Consider the following 20,156-nt stretch of genomic DNA (forward strand, 5'->3'; position numbering starts at 1 on the left):
AACGTGTATGTAAAGAAGGAAAGGTTCCATAGACGTAATTTAAACCAGTTTGCTATTACACTTCTGGAAAGAGGAAGGAAAATTTGCCAAGGGATTTGACGACGGAACCTGGTGGCGAGAAATTCCCCTTCCTCGATGTGTACAGGAAATTGAGCACGTGTTTAGAAGAAGCGTTTCTTTGACTTTTCGCGATAATTAAAACTCATTTTCACGCTTTTTTTCCTGAAAATAACCAATCCATAATTTAATTTACTTGTGCAAAAAAATATTTTCTTTTCCTTCAAAGTTTAAAAAAATTTAGGTACAACTCTGATATACGCCCTAATTTCACCAAATGTGGCGATATGTGTTCTGTGCTTGTTTTTGGTGAGATTGCGTGTTGTATGGCAACCCTGTTGACATTGAAAAATCTTTCCCTGGAGCTCGTTGGTTCACGAAGATGAGGGGTTTGAAGATAAAATGGTGGAAGTTGTTTGTTTGAAGTTCGGCAAAAGGAAATATCGTGGCCATCCTGTTGAGGGGCAGTGGGTATTTGGAGGTGTGGAAAGAGGGTCTGGGAGATTATTTTTAGTGGCTGTGCATGATAGAAGTAGGGATTTGTGATTTTATGTATTTGTGAACCATAGTATGAATTTTCTGGATAGTGTGCCTGGCTATCATATAAATACAATAGTGATTATGTGGCGGCATGTTAAAAACGATATGAAATTGGTATTTCTGCTGTTCGGAAAAGCATTAATTCATGGTAAGTGCATTTTATTTTATTCTTGTTCTTATTTTGTATAATGTTATGTTCATTGTTTTTTTAGTATGCATTTCTGTCGTTATTTTTTTTTTTTTTTAATTGTTCGAAATTTATTTTAGTTTATTTTGTTGATTAGTGCGTAGCGTCTAGATTGTGCAATTAGTAGATGTTTTTTAAAGTTGAAATAGAACGCTGTGTACATGGAATTCTTTGAAATTTATTGTTGTTACGTTAATTTGGAACTACTCTTATATGCGCCCTGAGGTCGCCAAATTTCTCGCCGCCATATTACTACCTAAGTTTTTTTGTCTACAGTTCGAATTTTAAGCCTAAAATGTCTCCAAAAAACGCGAACCATGTTTTAAAGACACAATTTAAGCTAAAAACCCGAAACTAAAAAATTTAGATGGCAAAAACGTAAAGTTTCTGACCAAAAATATTTGACAAGAATCCACGTACACAGCGATACGTTTTAACTTAAAAAAAATCTACGAATTGCACATTCTAGGCAACGAAGGAATCTACGAACTACACTTCGCTTCAATAAATTAGCATAACAACAATAAATTTCAAAGAATACCATGTATACAGCATTCTGTTTAAACTTAAAAAAAAACATGCATGAATTGCACAATCTAGGCATTACGCACAAATCAACCAAATAATCTAAACTAAATTACAAACAATTAAAAAAAAAAAAAAAAACAGAAATTCATATTAAAAAATCAATGAACATAACATTCTACAAAATAAAATGCACTTACCATAATACATTCCTGAATAAAATTTTGCCAGTCACACAACGTCTCTGAACAAAAGAACCACGATTTTGCTATATCACATGTCCTTCTGAGATTTAAAATTTCGAAAGTAACAATAAAAACTTCCCCCAAAGTTAACATGCTACATGAAAACTACAATCCAAATCTTAAACTCCGTTGACAGCCACATACTTTATCAGCATTCATTTGACTGCAAATCCACTCAAAAACTATCAGAAATGCCCTTCTTCGTCCGAGTTTTCATAGCAGCTCCGCATTTTGGACTCCGTTTTAAAAGTCCCACAGAAATTCGAAAAATACACTTCAATCCTCATAAACACAGCCATGAACAAAAGACTCGTTAACAACTCCAACATCGTACTTTTTAATACTAAATTTACTTTAAACACAATCTAAAATACACGACTTAAATCTTGCCACCACGTCTATCATTGCAACATAGGCCATTTCAAAACACGCACGACACGAACCAACAAGCAATTAACCCACTCCAGCAAAAGATTTTTCAACGCCAACAGGGTTGCCATACAACATGCAATAGCACCAAAAACCAGCGCAGAACACATATCGCCACATTTGGTGATATTAGGTCGCATATAAGAGTAGAGCCCCTTTTTTTTGGCCATTCCAAAAAGGTAAATATAAAACGATATAACTGTATTCATTTCCAACATTCTCCTCACCTTTCAAAATGGGGATTTTGCAACATCAATGTAACTTAAAGTGCTAAACTAAAATTTAAAATAATTTTTAAAATCAATAAAGTTCATATAGTTCCAAATTCTCAATAAATTCATAAGTCCAGTTTTTGTGGAGGATGTACTTCTCTGCCAAGACTAGTTTTTCTAAAACATCTTGGATTACTTATTTCCTGTTCTTTGATAGGTGTATATTGAACTTTTTGATCGTTTTTGTTTTATTTTATAAATTTGATTGTCTCCTACATTATTCCCCATGAAAGGGAGTTATCTGAATTATTGTTTAGTTCGAAAGGGAAGAGGCATTGAACTGGTCTAAGTACAACTCCAGAGGAAGTTTTTAGCTTCACAAGACGCATGATATTATCTTTCCCTGGGAACAGTTCAAGTACTCGACCCAACAACCAGTCTATTCGTTTCTTGTTATCATATACGATGAGAACAATGTCATTTACTTTACTTATTCCTCTTTTACCTTTTGCAATGTTTCGAAGAAAGCCTAGATATTCCTTCTTAAAACGATTTCTAAGTCCTTCTCTACCTCGTAAATATTTCCATCTTTTTATTATACTCATAGAATTAATTTTATCTAAATCATACACATTACTGCCAATTAAGTTTTGTAGGCAGATAAGAAGGTTTTAATGGTGACAAATCATCTCCTTCCTCCGACAGGAAGGTCAAAAGTCTGTTGTTCATTAGGCTTTCACATTCGCACAGGAGGATTAGAAATTCTTCATATCCTAAACAAGCGTGTCTCAAATTTTTTTCGGAGGAGATCCTTTAAAATATTTATTAACCTCTCCCAAAATCCTCCCCACCATGACGCTGTGGGAGGATTGAATTTCCATTTTATTTTCATTAAGGCACACCTCCTTTCGATATCAGCCCAATGCAATTGATTCATAGCTTTATTTAAACCTACGAAATTCAAACCATTGTTTGAGTATATGACTTCAACTCGACGTCTTTGGGAAATAAAATGTCTAAATGCATCTATAAAGACGTTTGTGCTCAAAAAAATTATTAATTCAAGATGAAAAGCTCTGAAAATTACTATCCAAGCCTTTAAATTCCCTTTCAAGAAAACTGGGTTGGCGAGATCGATTCATGTCACTTGGAAAGTTTTGAGCATTTTTGTCCTGTCTTCAGGTGAAGGAGGAAGAGGTACTTCTAAGGCCTTAACAGCATATCTCTGGCATGTGACACATTCTTTTACCACAGAATGTACAGTTTTTCTACTTTTAATAATCCAAACTCTTTTCTCTCAAAATCTTTAGAAGTGTTCATGTTCGAACATGTTTATGTTCTAAGTGTAATTGCTCTATCATTCTTTCTACAATTACATTTTTGGAAGGTAGCAATATAGGGAATGTATATTCCAGCAAATCTGAAGAATCTAAAACTTGAGATTTCTTTCTTAAAATTCCATTTTTATCAGTGAAAATCTGAAGATTTTTCAGATCAGACTTTTTTTGTTCTTCTTCAAAAGCATCCTTTTGTATAAGAAAAAATAAAGTGTTTTCGGCTTTCTCGAATTTTCAGCGGAAATATTAGCCAAACAATTTTCATTTTTCATATAAGTCGGTCGGAATCTTAACATCCAAGCAATAGTCCGTACAGTCAAAGAATATTTCGAAAACCTGGAGGCAAGTTTAGCTAGAATAGTTTCAACTCTTATGTTCTGTGCCTTTTATGTTATAAAGGAAGACTTGAACTCAAAGTAAAATTTAATTGTGCTGAGGCCCATCTTATAATATCTGAAAATTAAAAACTCTTCTGTTTTTTTAAGGAGTTCAAAGTTTTTATTTATTTATTTATTTATTTTAAAGAGTCTAAAATCAATCGAAATACCTGGCTGGCTGTCTAATCACTATCCCACTTCTAGTTCTTTGCTGACCGTCCCTTGTTTCTGAGTCAGCAGAGTTTGGCCATTCATCTTCTAAACTATGCTCTTGAGAATATCTGCTATCATATTCTTTTATATCTGTTTTCTGTGCATTAGCTCCATGTTCTGTTCCTCTGATATTCTCTTCAATAGCTAAACTGTTTTCTGTAGTGTCTCTAATGTCTTTTCTATTTCTTCTAAATACTGCTCCTTCTGATCTCAGTATATATGATCTAGGCATCTTAAGCTGCATTCAGACGATGCTATAAAGAGCATAAGTGGTTTAAGCCGAGCTGGGTTGCCAGGCAACCAGTCTGTGCTACGTCACAAAAACTGGTTTAGGGCTGTTGGCATAAACTGGCTGACTGACTGATTTTGGTATATCCAGAATACCACAAAAATGTTACCACAAAATGGTTCGATCAAACTAAAGCCATATAGATGCATCAAATAAATCTATCCGGACGTGGAATCTCCAAAGGAAAGAGGAGGTAGGTAAGGGGGGCGAACATGGACAAAGGGTAGGTGATGTGTTTGCATATGTCTTCAAACTAAAGCATAAAATAGAAGTACGAGAATATAAGATATTTATTTACAAATTAAAAATCATCACAGCACAGTACATATGTAAATATATACAAAAATAATTCTAAAATACGTACAACATAAGTAGGTGTGGACATAATTTTAAGTGAGGAAGTTGGAGTCACATGCGAGGTGAGCCGTTAATGGTCTTATATTATTATCCTTCTCAAGAATGATTTAATTGAAAATGTTTAGTCTGCTCATGTGCGAGAACAGTTAAAAGACTTAGAAATTTCTGTTTTCCGAATGTGCTCTTCAACTGTATCCAGTTTTAAGTCCGTGTGTAACATTGTGTTGCTCACATAAAAGTGGGTGTTGGTAATGGAATGTAAGACAGAATTTTGAATAAGTTGTAGTCTGTGAATGTCTTTTTTTATTCGCTGTGCTCCAGGCCAGTGAGGCATAGGTAATGACAGGTCAAATATTCATTATATACGTCATTTTCTTCTTAGGTCCAGGCTCGAATATTTATTTAGGAGTGGCCAGATACTATTAATGACTCTGAAAGCTTTCCCCCTGACATTAGTAACATGGTCCTTCCAAGTTAACCTATTATTTAGGATAACCCCTAAGTATTTCACTTAAGGCACCTCATCTCCAAATAAACTGAGTTTTCTCTTTACAGCTTGTGCTTTCTCCGTATAATCAAGAGCTGAGATTTAGTGGCATTAATTGATATCCGCAATTGCTTACACTATACTTCTATGTTTGGCATAACTCTGTAGTTTCATTATTTAGTGGTTTGCATTTGCAGACTTTACAGCCAAGGCTGTGTTGTCTGCGTAGCAGCCTAAGAAATGATTTCGGTCAAGATGGGATCTGGGGAAATCAGCTACATAGAGTAAATATAAAATTGGACCTAAAATTGATCCCTGAGGGGGCCCCAGTGTTCATAATTTTGGTGCTTGAATTATCATTAGTGATGAAGACAGTGAATTTTCTGTTCTTATTAAAAACACAATAAGTTGGATGAGCACCCTGTTGAGATCATAGCCTATTAGTTTATAGATTAGCCTCTCATGCCAGATACGTTCGAAAGCTTCTTGGGCATAAAATTCAAAGTTTTCAACTTTATGGCGACTTGGAATAAACGTCGACCAGTCAGAGTGAACGTGTGAAACCTGAATGGGAAAACAGTGTGGGAAATCTGTAGGCATATCCATGCATGTGCAAATTTAGCTTCTCTATTATTTTCTTATTTTCTCTCATTATGAGAAAATAGATTTTTTATTTATTAATATTTAGAATTCTAGTATTCCTACAGAGAATATGGCGAGATTTAGGAATTTAAGAAACAGTGATATAAAAGCTGTGTATGATTTTGATATGCAATAAAAATATTTTTCTTATTTTTATTAATGTAAAGTTTAAAATATTTAGAAAATAATAATGAAGGTTGTCTGCGTACTGGTATGTAAGGGATTGTGTCGTTACATAGCAATAAGGTAATTTGTATAAATGCTAAAGCTTTAAAATATTTAAAAGCATTTTCTGCATTATTTACATTATGGGGATTATGTATTGTGGCCATAATAAGGGGCTAGCCTGTCATAATGAATGATTTTAGGCTTAAATTTTGATGACATACCAATCCAAATTATGATGTCATTCAGCCTGTTTAGGATTGTGTAAAGACTGCCCCAGGGTAGGCAAAAGTACCTTCGGTCAAATCGGATTCCATGACCACATCTTGTCACTGTTAAATCCATGCCCTGGAACTCTCGTATCATATCGGGTTTCCATTGTTAATTTATGCATTTATTTTACATTTTCTCCATCATCAAGGTAACTCGCTCTCGAGCAGAATTTTGCATCACTTCAAACTATGCTAGATCTTCAGTATACTTCACAGGTGGTGAAGGCGTATCTGGAGGCTGACCAAATAACAGATTACAAGGCTGATGTAGGCAATGACTGAGGAGCATCTGGGATGAGGTGGTCTCATGGACAGCACTGCAGTAGGCCAGTAAAAATACATAGGTAACTTCTGGTCCTAGTCCTGCAGTTTTCTAGAAAACATTAGTGAGAAGTTATTCCGGATGGTTCAATTAAACCTCTCCAATGCCGTCTGACTGCAGATGTAAAGGTGTTATTTGGATTTTGTATATGCCGAGTAGTTTACAGAGTTATTTAATTACAGCTTAGAGGAATTCCATCTTTGATCAAAATGTAATTGATTATTGTCATTAGCAGATTGTGGTAGACGTACCAGGGTATAAAAGGCAATGCTCTCAGAAGACACTCCTATATTGTAACATTGCACCTTCCCGCAGCTGCATTTATTTGGTCCTTTTCAGTTCGTGTAGGTATCCCACGGTTGGCACCATTTTTGCACACTGGCCCTTGCATTACTCCATTAGAAGCACTATCAAACTTTATGCAAAGACTTCATTATTTTAGAGTATCCTCTTGTTCAACTGCCATTGGAGTGCCTCTCCATCATCTGATTGGAATATCCAATACAAGATGCTGTTTCGAATATGGAGTGAGTCCCGGAGATCCCAATATTGTTTTGTTTTATGACTATAGATCGAAATGTCTTGCCAAGTAGGTTTCCTATTTGAAGATTCCTTCAAGTCAGTTATGGGTTTAATGTCACCATGTTCCAACTGATATTTTCTGATTTCATTGTCACTCCATGGATCTAGGTCAGATGACTTTGAATTTGTACCTTGACATGCGATTGGATTAACTAACTCATATTTCTCTTCGAACGTATAACAGTATCAGCAGTTTTCTGGGCAAGGTCTTCCAGATGGCATCGTCATTTCGAATGATGGATAGTTATGTGATCCTGGAGTCTTTATCCATCTACGAGGGCAATCCCCCCAAAAAAAAGGTCTTCTATTTTTTGGGGACGTAGAGAAAGTTTTAATACGGTTGTTGGCAACACACAACCACATAAGCACCACATAAGCACGCAGGCGCTTCGCTCGGATGCTCAGTCTTGGCTTGGCAGCCATTTGAAATGGAGATCCCGATAAACGTTACCGCCAAGTGCGAAGTGCGCGCAATTATTCGATTTTGAACGCAAAAGGCGTTAAATCGGTTGAAATTCACCGCCTATTGACGGAAGTGTATGGACAGTCGTGCATGGATGTCAAAAACGTTCGCAAGTGGTGTAGAGAGTAGTAGTACAGCCGGTCGTACTGAAATTCACGACGAAGAAAGGAGCAGGAGGCCGTCAATTGCCGACTCAACTTTCGCGATTGTCGAGTTCGTAAAATGCGTAAAGATCGGAGGATCATCTGGATGCTCCTGAAGCTCCTCAACACTTCCTGAAGGGCATGGCGGCAAGCTGGTATGACATGGGCATTGTAAAACTGCCACAGTGTCTACAAAAATGCATCAACCAAAATGGCGATTATGTTGAAAAATAAAGCATTCTTCAATCTTTAAAGTGATGTAGCAATTATAGAAAATAAATGGTTCTTTGTATATCTAAAAATATAGGAGACCTTTTTTTGGGATTGCCCTCGTAGTTACTTGGCTTTTGGGATTCTTCAGATGTAGGAGCCAGGTCAACAATGCATGATCTGTGCAGAGCAGGAATTTCTGCCATGAAGGTAATGGAAGTATTCTATGGCTTTAATAATGACGAGCAACTTTTTTCTGACAACACAGTAATTCCTTTCCGGTTTAGACAGAATTTTGCTCCAGTATGCAGTGACATGATCTTGATTGTTTATATTTTATTAGAACAGTGCTGACACTCTCATTGCTCACAACCATGTCAGGAATAAATGGTTTTTCTAGTTAAGGATACATTGTCACAGATGCTAAAGTCTCTTCAGTTTGTTAAATGCATCCTTACAACCTTTTGTCCTCAAGAAATTTTGTTTGTTCTGTGTCAGTTTCTGAAGGGGGTCTAGTGATGGAAAAAAAATCCTTTACAAATCTATTATAGTAGGTGCAAAGCCCCGGGAAACTTGTCAGCTGATGGACATTTTCGGGGCATCTCCAATCTTTAAGCCGACAATTTTTCTGGATATGTACACACACACCTTTTCTAGAGATGACATGTCCGGGATAAGTCACTTCCTATCTGAACAAGCTACATTTGGCAGGACTTAACTTTAGATTAGCTTCATCCAATATCTGAAGCACCTACCTACAGTTTCCTAAATGCTGTTCAAAACTTTTCCCAATGATGATGTCATCCTGGTATATCAGACAAGCTTTGTATGAAAGACATCACAACATGGTTTATAATGAGGCATTCGAATGTTGTTGGTGCATTATATAATACAAATGGCCAATATAATACCTTGAACTGCCAAAGCGACAGTTTGTACGAGTGGCCTGCCTCGACTTTCATGTCATACACTAAAGCTCATTTTAGATACTTTACGTATGTCATTCGCTGGGCTTTCTGTATCTCAGGATCCCTGATGCCATCGATAAAGTACTGTAGGGACAGGATTTACTTGTTTCTGTTGGGCAGTTAGAAAAGGCGAGATGAGAGAGCCTTTCAACATCTGTGGCGTTTCTGAAGTGTTTCTGCAGGTTTCTGTTGAGATTTTAACTGAAGCCTGCTGTAATGTTTAACCCTTGGAGGATTACAGGTTTAGCCCTGAAATTTCAAAGTTTGTAAAAATGTCATGAATAAATGATATTTTCTTGATTATAATTAAAAAATAAGCCTTTTACTTTATACTTTGATTTCTTTTTTTCCAATAAACATCTAACTCGAAATCGTATGTTAAAAGTTGGCAGAAATTTTCCTGTGTAATGAATACGAAAGCCACCCTTCTGTACGGAATTTTCCATTCATAATGCTGAGAGGATTAAACACTTCTTGCCAAAATGCAGCTCCAGTGTGACAAATAGTGCTTCGAAGTCTAGCCTCTGGTTTTGGGCACGGTTTGAAGAATACCCGATGCATCCGCTGTCCAAGAAGCAGCGGGATGTTAGGCTTTAGCTTCGGATCATTTGTGTTTGCCCACTGTAGAGAACTGAGTCTTGTTACACTTGCCAAGTGGTCTTTCCATCATACATGGAGATCTAACTGTGAACTAAAAACTGAGAACTGATGGCCTTATATACTTTTCCCCTGGCCCCCAAGAAATCTTAAGTATCTTCCATTCCTCGAAATTACTGCAAGGCATGTATGGTTAAAGTTACATGTAAGTTCTGGTTACAGTTATATTTACATATATAGGGATCAATTAAAGTTATGCAGAGATTATACCTTAATGTCGCCAAGTGATAGCCAGTTTTGTCATCTTTGGCAGTGAACTACCAAAATCATCACCAACTTGGAGATATCTTGTGAAGTTAGTAAGATAGCCATTTACTTCAATGTTAAATAGACTTCACACCTGTAATCTTATTTTTCTGGCAGAGCTTTATTCTGTTTAGGTCGTATTATGTTACGTTATATGAAAGGTATTACAATTTCACTTATGATTTCACTAAAATTATTTACATATATACAAAATTCGTAACAAGATGTTCCATGTTGCAAGCATCTGTGCTTTTGTGTACATTATTCTAATGAAAAAAAAGTTAAGTACAAAGCACATGTTATTTAATAAATAAAGGTAACACAAAAAACTTTTAAAAAAAAAAAACCTTTGGGCATAATATGAAATCTGAAATCTTTCAATTTTTTAAATTTTATTTATTTATTTATTTTTAGCATGAGGAAAAGAGAGCCGTTGTTAACTTAATGTTTTGTGTTTGGTTTTTCCTCATGCAAATTAGATCAGAGGTCAATCGCCGATAAACTAACGTGGTTGCTTCTGATTGGCCGATGATGTGTATGGAATCGGTGAATGTGATGGGATTCACTGGTTCCTCTTTTCTCATTAGTTTTAATGTAAAGGCTGCTGTTGCAGCCTAGTTGTTTTAATTTATATTAAGAAATAAATATTAGTTTTATTTTAGATTAGTCCCGGTTTTTTATTTAAGTAGGTCAAAGTATGCTTTTGCTACAACTCTGACACCTACAGTTTCAGTGCACATTTTACACTAATTCTTGTTATATATAAAATAGTATGCTTGTTTAGCACACTGAAACCAATGCCTGAGGAAACAGGAAAACCAAGGCTTTATTTTCTGCTGTGATTGGTAGTGTTTTAAGTAAAATATTGTGGGTAAAAGCTGAGAGAATCATAATTAAATCAGAACAAGGGAATTTTTTATTCCATCACTAAAAGCTGAGTGTAAAAGAATTCTAGTAAAGTGTGAAGGAAGGTAGAGGAAACTGAAATAAATGTATTTTCTAATGGAATGTGCATGCAGAAATAGCATATGTAAGTACTGACCCGTAAGGAAGGCATAAACAACAGGTAAGTAAAAATGAGTGGTAAAGCCAAAAGAAACAAGCATTTTAACGATTCAAATTTTTAAGAAATTGCTTTAAGAAGTTGCTTGAAAGTGCAACAATGAACAGCAATGCAAGATTCATAATAGCAATGCATGGTATATTAAGAAAGTTCTTAGGGCTCTGACATACGTTTCTAGCAGCATTTGACATTCTAGGCACTAGATCTTTATTGATCTCAGTGGGACTTTTGTAGGTTCTGCTCTTGATGTGCCCCAGAGAAAAAAAACTGTTCTGAAAATCTATCCTGTCCCTGGTCTAGTGGGCTTTATTAAAATAATTTCTGACATTACTGAGCTTCATCATTCTGGACCATATTCGTGTGCAAGTAGCTAGGAGAACATCTGAAAGAAGCTTTGGCAAGATATCTTGCAGAAAGTTGTTGTACATGCGGCCGTTCAAGCAACTTGGTAGAATGTAGAATCCTATGTGGACAAATAATGCTTCGAAGAGTAGGGTTGGAATGCCAACTCTACCAATATTGGAGAATCTTTTTCTGGTAAGTATTTGATTTTATGCCATGTGGATTATCATGCACTTAAAGGTAAGAATTGTTGATGTTAAACATATTTGAATATGCAAATATTGCCTAATCAGTAATTAAAAAATGTGAAGGAATCTCAGGATTTGCTGCAACATGCTGTAAGTACCGGCAGGCAAAATTAACATGCAGAAAATAATTGATTTCAACATGTGCATTGTCTGCAGATGACATGGATGCATTTTGTCCTCATATAAATTCCTCCAAAATGGTTGGTTGGCTGCTAGATACTCAACATCTCTCATGCATTTTGCAGAATTATCCTCAAATGCATGAATTGCAGTTTCTTCCACTGCAGGAGTTCTGCTCTACCCTCCTCCATCATGTTCACAAGCACAGAATGATCCACTTTCACATCACTGTTGGTTGATAAGCTTGAACATTTGACAATTTGGCAGCAGTCTACTCAGGAGTCATTCTCCATACATTTTTTGAACAGGTACTTTCATTTAGTCTGCTGCCCCATAGATAAAATGTTTATCAGTGAGCTCCATGTTTGTGTAGTGATCCATATCACCCGATGTAGGCAGATAGCCCTTTAGTACTTTGCCATAATCAAATAAACCAACCATACTGCTGAAGGACTGCACAGGGAATAGCATCTTCTACCAGCAGACTGCTTAACAATGTAAACATTGACTCATATCATCTCATTACGCCATTTCCGCCAACATATTACATTACAAAATCTGTTGATTTCAGTCCTCTACTTACTTTTTGCTAGTTATTTTTTAGTTACACTGTATAATGTATTGAAATTGCATAGTAAAATTTTTAATAATGTGTGACCCTTTTTTTTATTTTGTTGCTTTTGGGAATCTGTCCTATTTATCTTATCTATCCTAATTTTCTAATGACTGTTTTATTTTATTTACTGCAGAGTATAAGAGAAGAAGCAGGAAAAGGAAGAGGAGGAGAAGAATTGTGAAATTGAAGTCCACTTAATTTTACTTCATGTATCCCAAAGGTTTATATACAGCCAAAGAGGATCTTACCATTTATACCAGATGTACTGTATATGGTTCATTTGCTCTTAAAAATTACATACAATCAATACAGTTAATTTTATTTTATTAGGAATACAAATAAGTCTCTGCCATTTTTTTATCAAAAATTGGGTATTTATTTTGATATAACAGTGTGTTATGTTTTATTATAACAGTGTGTTATGTTTTATTATATTTATAACAGTGTGTTATGTAAGTATTGTCCATTCCTAGCCACTACTTATTCCCAACTTTCTGGCAGTATATTGATGCCACATCAGAAGAATGCTTCATCTTTCGAGGTTATCCACAAATCAACTCAGTTTTTGGTATCTTCATATGGTGTAAAGCATTGCTCAGACAGGCCATGCTTCATCAATTAAAACAGGTAATAATGAGAAGAAGCAATGTCTGGTGAATACAGCAGGAGAGGAAAACTTCTTATTTGAATGTTTTAAGAGTAAGTTTTGATGGACACCATAGTCTCATCATATGTATTTGGCAGAGAGCCCCAGTAATGGTTTCGTTTGGTTTGAGCAACTCACAATGCATGACACCACTGTGGATTTTCATTCTAATAAATGTTTGAAACATTTAATGGAAATTGCGAAAAGTTCATCGTATGTACTGTAATTTTGCTGTCTGAGGTTTGGAATAAAATCCGATTTGTTTCCAACTACCATTTTCGAAATGTAAAACTGAACCTACTGCCCAGTTCGAAGTATCTGTGTGCAGCAAAAAAAGATAATTCTTTGTCTGGGGAAGACAGGAGAGTAACATTAGCTAAATCTTTGCATTTTTTCTGCTGAATGGTCTCATTGAAGTGCTGAATGGTCTCATCTGTCCAAGTTATTTTCCGGTTTTCTCTTTTATTTGGGCATTTTAAAAACTCTTGTAAATTAGTTTGAGTGCCAGGGTTGTTTTTCAAAAAAAAAAAAAAAGGTAGAAATTAACCATTCCAAGAATTTAAATTAAAAGAAAATTTAACACAAAAATAAATTGTAATAATTTATAAATAAAAAATAAATAATTTTAATTGTAGTTGATGCACAGTGTCAGACAATTTAACATTAAGAATAGCATTAACCTTTCCAGGAAGAGTTTTTGATTCCTCAGCTGTAATTAGAAAGCCTAAAAATTCCAGTTCATTAACTCCAAAAACAGATTTAGAAATATTAATTCTCAGTTCATATTTTTGCAACCTATTACTCAGTTATAGGTAAAGTGTGGACTCTATAATAATAATTTATAATACAAGGTTCGTACGGTCTTTAAGAGTCCTAAATTTCGGCCAAAATCGGCAGAAGGTCCTCATTTGAATCATCAGAAAATGCTGTCTGGAGGAATATTTTTTGGCGTTTCACTGACATATATGGTTATCTTTTCAATAGGTTCATGGGTTATAATTGTTCCTACTTCTAATATAAATGGTTTGATACTCAAGTTTCTAATGAAGAACTTTTAAACAACTTTTTGCTTTTGGGGATGTGACTTCTTTTATTAAACAGTTCTAAATTTAGCGATTTTAAGATCAGTTTTTTTTAGACAATTCTTAATTCCAAGATCTGAGAATTTTTCGGCATTTTTTTTTTAAAACATTGATAAATTTCATTAAAATAAAACATTTTTATTTTTCGCTGTCATATTAGTTCTGTTTTGGCAACTTATACAATATTTTGAATCTGAAAAATAAGCAAGGTATAATGCTATAAAGCACAATTTATGAAACAGTTCTTAGCAAAAGCAAAATTAGCTATGTAATTAATGAGAAATGTCTTCTTTTTAATTTTTTCACAGTAAGAGGTTTTCCCATGTAATTGTCTCAGAATATGCATCAGTTTTTCTCTATAAAATTAATTTAATACTTTACCCTCTTTTTTTTTTTTTTTTTCTTTTTTCCAAAATATTTCTGGCTTTTTATTGTTACAGAATTGGTAGGGATAATTTTTTAGGATTTTAGACAATGCAGCTTGGAAAGTTTAAAAGGATTTGAAGGCAAGATTTATAGACCCACGATTCTAGAAGATTGCAGAAAAATGTGACGAAATGAAAAATGTCTCCATGGTATTAACACATAGTAAATGTGTTTTACAAAAAGTTTGCGATTAATTTCTTACTTTTTGGAGAACGTCTGGAAGAACAATAAAAACATAATATTTGAATGTTTTACTTCTGATACTAGAAACTTTTTCTTAACATGTTTATCTTTCCTTTATTTTCTTTACTTTTCACTAGACACAAGCTTGGAAAATATCAAAAATGCTTCTAATCCTATCACATGGACAGGCATTATAGAAAGGAATTTTTTTATTAATAAAGAAATTGAAAACTAACTGTTTAAAATATTCTTCTAATATTTCTTAATGCATCATACACAGGGCTGGCACTAGGCATATTCCTACCTGATGCAATCTCTGAAGATCCTAAATTCTGCTGCCTAGTGCCTTTCTAATTCTGCTTCCAATGCCTGCTCTAAATTCTAAAAGTTTTGTCATTTCTAGATTTTGTTGCTTAGTGTGTCTCTAAGTTTTAAAAATTCTGCCACACCAGCTCTGTAACCGGCCCTTATCATATATATTTCATATTTCTTCTGAATGTTCATATTACTAAAGAAATAAAATTAGCAGCTTTTTCTCTACATTCTAAATGCATTTAGTTTTTTTAGAATAACAGAAATCCTTAATTAAATCCAAAAATTCTAAAATGAAAAGGAAACGTGTTGAAGAAAGAAACTGAATACATAAAGAAAATTACTCCTCAAAGATATGTGCAGTTATTATTATGTAGATTACCCAACTGTTTATGATTTCAGTCTTTACTATAATTTCCCATGTCTATTTCATGAAATGATAGAGTTACTGAGCCAGATTAAATTTTAATTAAATTGTATAATCTTTGACCGCTAGTCCACATTTTGATTTTGAATTTGACTGCTCTTATTTAATTACATCACCGTGAGCTATAATTGATTTTGTTAGCATCAGAACATGCCTTTATGTTCTAAGTTCTTTTTAAATAAGAGATTCTTTTTAAACCTTTGTCTGATATTGTAATTACTTTCAAACCTAGCGATAATTTGCTTCACGTCTGTCTGGGGCTTGGGACTATTTAACTCTTACCAGATCAATTAAACCCTCATAGGTACTTTGTGGAGAGGTTGATAAGTTGGGAGATAAGTCCACAGAAACTAGCGAGAACATTGGTTTGCATATTGAGACAAATCTCTCATTGTTAGAGAACATGCTTAGTATAAAGTATCGAAAATATTTGGGAAGGCTTCAAATTAAAATGATGGATAAACATTTTGTTGAGTGTTGTTACCTGCTATTTACTAAACCTCTAGACTGAGCAAAATGAGACATAAAAAAATCAGCATAAAGCTGTTAGTAAAATATAAATAAAATGTCACTAATTTTCTTTCAAATGTGTCCAACTATTATAAATATAAAATATTTAATGCTACTTGATAAATTTCATGAAGTTTTTTTTATTCTCAAACTTATTAATAATTATGTTAATTAAGTTTTGTTTAATAATAATGCATCCTACTTACGAATCTATTTATTTTTAGGATGGTATTACAAAAGTGAATTTCAGGCACAGATAATGTTTTTAATTGAATTTATTCAGTTCCCATTTGCTCATAGGTCTGTAATTTTTTTCATTAATGGTCCTTAAAAGTACTTAATTTCTGTGTGCAGAAATGTGTACGAACCCTGTTATAATTATAATATATTAGTAATAATATACTGTATATTTAATAATGGAAGTAATATTTCAATATTATCTTTCAACTGTAAATTTTCTGTGTCATTTGTAATTTGTTCTGTATTGTAATTTTTTATAGAAAATTTGTCTGAGCTTTTATTGCCCTTTTTAAACTTGTTTTAGTATTTGACTTTAGAAATAGGAAAATATTTGTGTTGTCTTTCTCATGGACATTTGAATGGAATCGAATATGTATTGCTTGCATGCATGGCTAATATGTTGCTAATTATTGAAGTTCATTGTGTCTAATTTACATATCCCTCAGAATTTCTGTGTAGTAGCTTATAATTTCTTCAACTAAGTCAGATGTGGCATACATTTTAATTTTGAATCCCTGTAATTAGTTTTATAACTCTTAATTCTGGGTCTGAGTAAGAGAGAAGAGCAACATTTGCTAAATATTCTTTGCAATTTTTCAAAGTGCTGAATGGCCTCATCTGTTGAAGTTATTTTCCTGATTCTCTTTTCTTTGCACCTTATAAATACTTGTGTAAATTAGCTTGAGTATCAGGATCCTTTTTCAAAAAATGACAGTAGAAATTAACCATTCAGAGAATAAAAATTTTTTTAAAAATATTTACACAAAAATAAAAAAAAATTATGAATAGAATTTTAAATAATCTATAAATATTATTGTTTAATTTATAAATAGAAAAAGAAAAAATTTTAGTCATAGTTGATGCACAGTGTAAGGCGATTTAACATAAAGACTAGTTTTAACCTTTTCAGGAAGAAGTTTTGATCCTTCAGGTGTAATTAGAAAGCCTACAAAATGCAATTCTCATTAACTTCAGAAACAGATTTAGAAATATTAATTCTCAATCCATATTTTTGCAGCCTATCAATAAGTTATAGGTAAAGTGTAGACTGTATAATAATAACTTATAATATATTAATAATAATATACTGTATAATAATTTATAATATTGAATAGCATATAATAATGGAATTGATATTTTAATATTACCTTTCATATATAATCCCTATAATTTGTGTTACTACTCTTAATTCTGGGTCTGGGTGAAACATACTTGCTTATTAATCATATCTGTTTCCAGGAATTTAATATTAAAAAATAAATTTTACTATATCTGGTTTTTTTATAACTAGACTAATTTGAAATAAACTTATTAAAGACTTTAAAATGGAGATTGTATGCAAATTTGAAACAGTTTAAAAAAATTTGAGAGTTTTTCGGTTTAGTATTACTGATTGGCAGCGTTGCATTCACATCTTCAAGTCTGCATCTTCTTATTTTTGGAAATTTTATTAAATTGCGTGTAGAAATTTTTAGGTTTCATGAACACTAATGTGATTAATGCTTTGTAAATCTTCATATTTTTAAGTTATTTTATTATTGATGCGTTCATTTCGTAAGTTAGAATTTAGTAAGTCATAAGATGTAACTAAATTTTTAATGTCATCAGGCTGTTGGACTATTTTTAAGCTTTTTTTTAGTAATTTTATGAACATATAGAATACATATTAGTCATGTATGTACTCTGAATGAACTTAAATAGTCTTACATGAAAAGATATTTAACAAATAAAATACTCTAATATTTTCATTGGTTTTTAAAACACTTGTATTTTTAATCCAAACATACACTTGTGTTTGAAAAGTAAATACTGAATGACATGTATTGTTTGGAAAATTCTCTGCATATTTAGGATTGTGTACTAGTAAATTTCTAATCTTCATTTATAGTGTATACTGGTATATTGTATTGAAATATTACAACAGTGGTTCTCTTTCTTTATTGATCCATTTCCCTCTTCGACGTGAATTTCAAATAATAGATTAAATATAATTATTTTCAGTTGTTTTGTTGTTTGTTGAAACATTTTGTCACAGTCAGAGTCAGCAAATCCTATGTGTAACAATCCCTCTCCTCTGCCATTGTGAATTTCTTTCCTTTGAGAGGAAAGGGATTTCCCTACTGGTTGAGAACCTCTGCATGAAAAAAAAAAAATACTTGGGACCAGATTTTAATGTAATGTTCTTTAGATAGTAGCTCACATTTCTTTTGTTACAATTTATTTACTTATCTTGTAGAAGTCTGTATCATATCTAGTTTTATGCATTAATTTTAAGCAAATTCTCTTTGGAAAATTTTTTATACAGTAATTCTTAATAATTTCTGCTGTTTTGGAAAATTGTTTATGAAAGTATTCTTTGAAGTTTGATTTGTGCAGTTTTTGCATTTTTGTTTGAGTAACTGAAGAACTCTGTTTTATACTTATTGAATACAGGCTACTTGTTTTATAAAATGGATGTGTAATTGTTTTTAAATATATGAATATAAAATGTTGACGTGTGTAATGTGCTTTTCTTTGTTCTTAGTCTACTCTAGCGTAATTTATTTATTGATGTTCAAGATGTGTTGGGCATCATGAATGTCATTTTCTTCATTTTTGGTGTGGATACTTATTATGAACTTGTATAATCAGATGTTTTACTTTAAAATGCGATATTTCAGGTCTCAAGTAAAAGCTAATAATTTATTTTTGTATGAATTTAAAATGATATATTGTGATCATCTATGAAAACATTTAAGTTAATAAATATTTTATCTTATAAACCTTTTTGTGCTCTATGTGTTATTATACTTGCTTACATTATAATAACTTTTTCCAGGAATTTAATATTTGAAAATAAATTTTACTCTATCTGGTTTTGTTATAACTAAGCTAATTTGAAGTTAATTGGTTTAAGACTTTAAACTGGAGAGTGTGTGAAAATATGAAAAATAGCACATTTGAAAAGAATAATAGTATAATTCTTAAAATGATCAGAATGTCGTTAAGATATCTGATATTAAGGTTTGAAATATGGTTGCCACAGTTATAATTGCAACACCTGAGGTCAATACATAAAATCTTTCAATTAACTAATTGCTATTTTGTTTTAATCTTTTTTTTTTTTTTTTCCATTTAATACTAGTGTGCTTTATTCTCAAAACATTTACTGCTCCTTTCCTATTTAATCATTTCTCTTATTACGAGGAATTGTATTGTTTGAAATCTTGGATTAATAAGCTTGTCTTAACGTGATAACATCTTTCTTCAAATATAGGCACTGGTGCTTGAAAAATGCTTCTAATTTAATTAAAATACTAATTTTTAATGTATATTTTATATCTAATTATACATTATTATGCATTATAATTAGTTTGGGAATATATTTGTGGTCTTTGAAATTGGTAAAGGATATTGACATTTTAAGGACCTTTAGAAAATATTAGTAATGTAAAGTATTTAATTAACTTTTTTTATAAAATTGAAAGAAGAGTTCTCTCTGTATTTATTCAGAAAAATACCTATACAATCTACCATCATTATAATGGTCCTTCGCATCCAAAAGAGGTGATAAGACAAGTGGTTGCTATAGCAGAAATGGATTCTGATTTACTCTCAGTTGCCTAAATTTGAGCTTTTTAAAGAAATGCTATATATAAGACTCATAAAAAATAACTATTCACATTATTACGTAATAAATATTGACAAGGAAAACAGTATATAAAATTTTAGAGAACAGCACTTATTTCGAACTCAGAATTTGAAGTAAAAATAGTCAAAAAGTGTTAGTTATTGTGGATGTTGTAAGCATTTATTTCCCTCGAAAATAATATATTTTCTGTCCAAAGGTAGTAATTTTTTGTTTTCTTTCCCCCCCCCAAAAAATTAAATGTCCATATTTGTAGTGCCATAGCAGAACATGTCATTTGTGATCAGATTCCTCTACTTTCTATGTTATAGCAGATCATAACACAATCAACAAACATCAATTTCTCCTTAAAATTCATATTTTCAGGAATTTCCAGCTGTGTTTTCTC

General features: G+C 32.8%; 1 protein-coding gene across 3 annotated transcripts in view; it reads left to right on the forward strand.

Moving 5' to 3' along the window:
* Window positions 1-18,906, forward strand: part of LOC118181674 (uncharacterized) — a 37,204-nt gene extending 18,298 nt beyond the window's left edge. For 2 of the 3 annotated variants that reach the window (XR_004756927.2, XM_035350857.2), the window contains exon 2: window positions 12,448-18,906. Coding sequence is in view for 1 of the 3 variants with exons in the window: in XM_035350857.2 (XP_035206748.1) it covers window positions 12,448-12,512 (65 nt within the window). In the remaining 2 variants the exon portion in view is untranslated. The remainder of the gene's footprint in view (window positions 1-12,447) is intronic. The other variant, XR_004756926.2, reaches the window with a different exon arrangement.
* The last annotated feature ends 1,250 nt before the right edge of the window (window positions 18,907-20,156 follow it).

Source organism: Stegodyphus dumicola, chromosome X1, assembly GCF_044657685.1.
Source record: "Stegodyphus dumicola isolate Sdum_Otavi_A_Nest chromosome X1, ASM4465768v1".
Lineage (NCBI taxonomy): Eukaryota > Metazoa > Arthropoda > Arachnida > Araneae > Eresidae > Stegodyphus > Stegodyphus dumicola.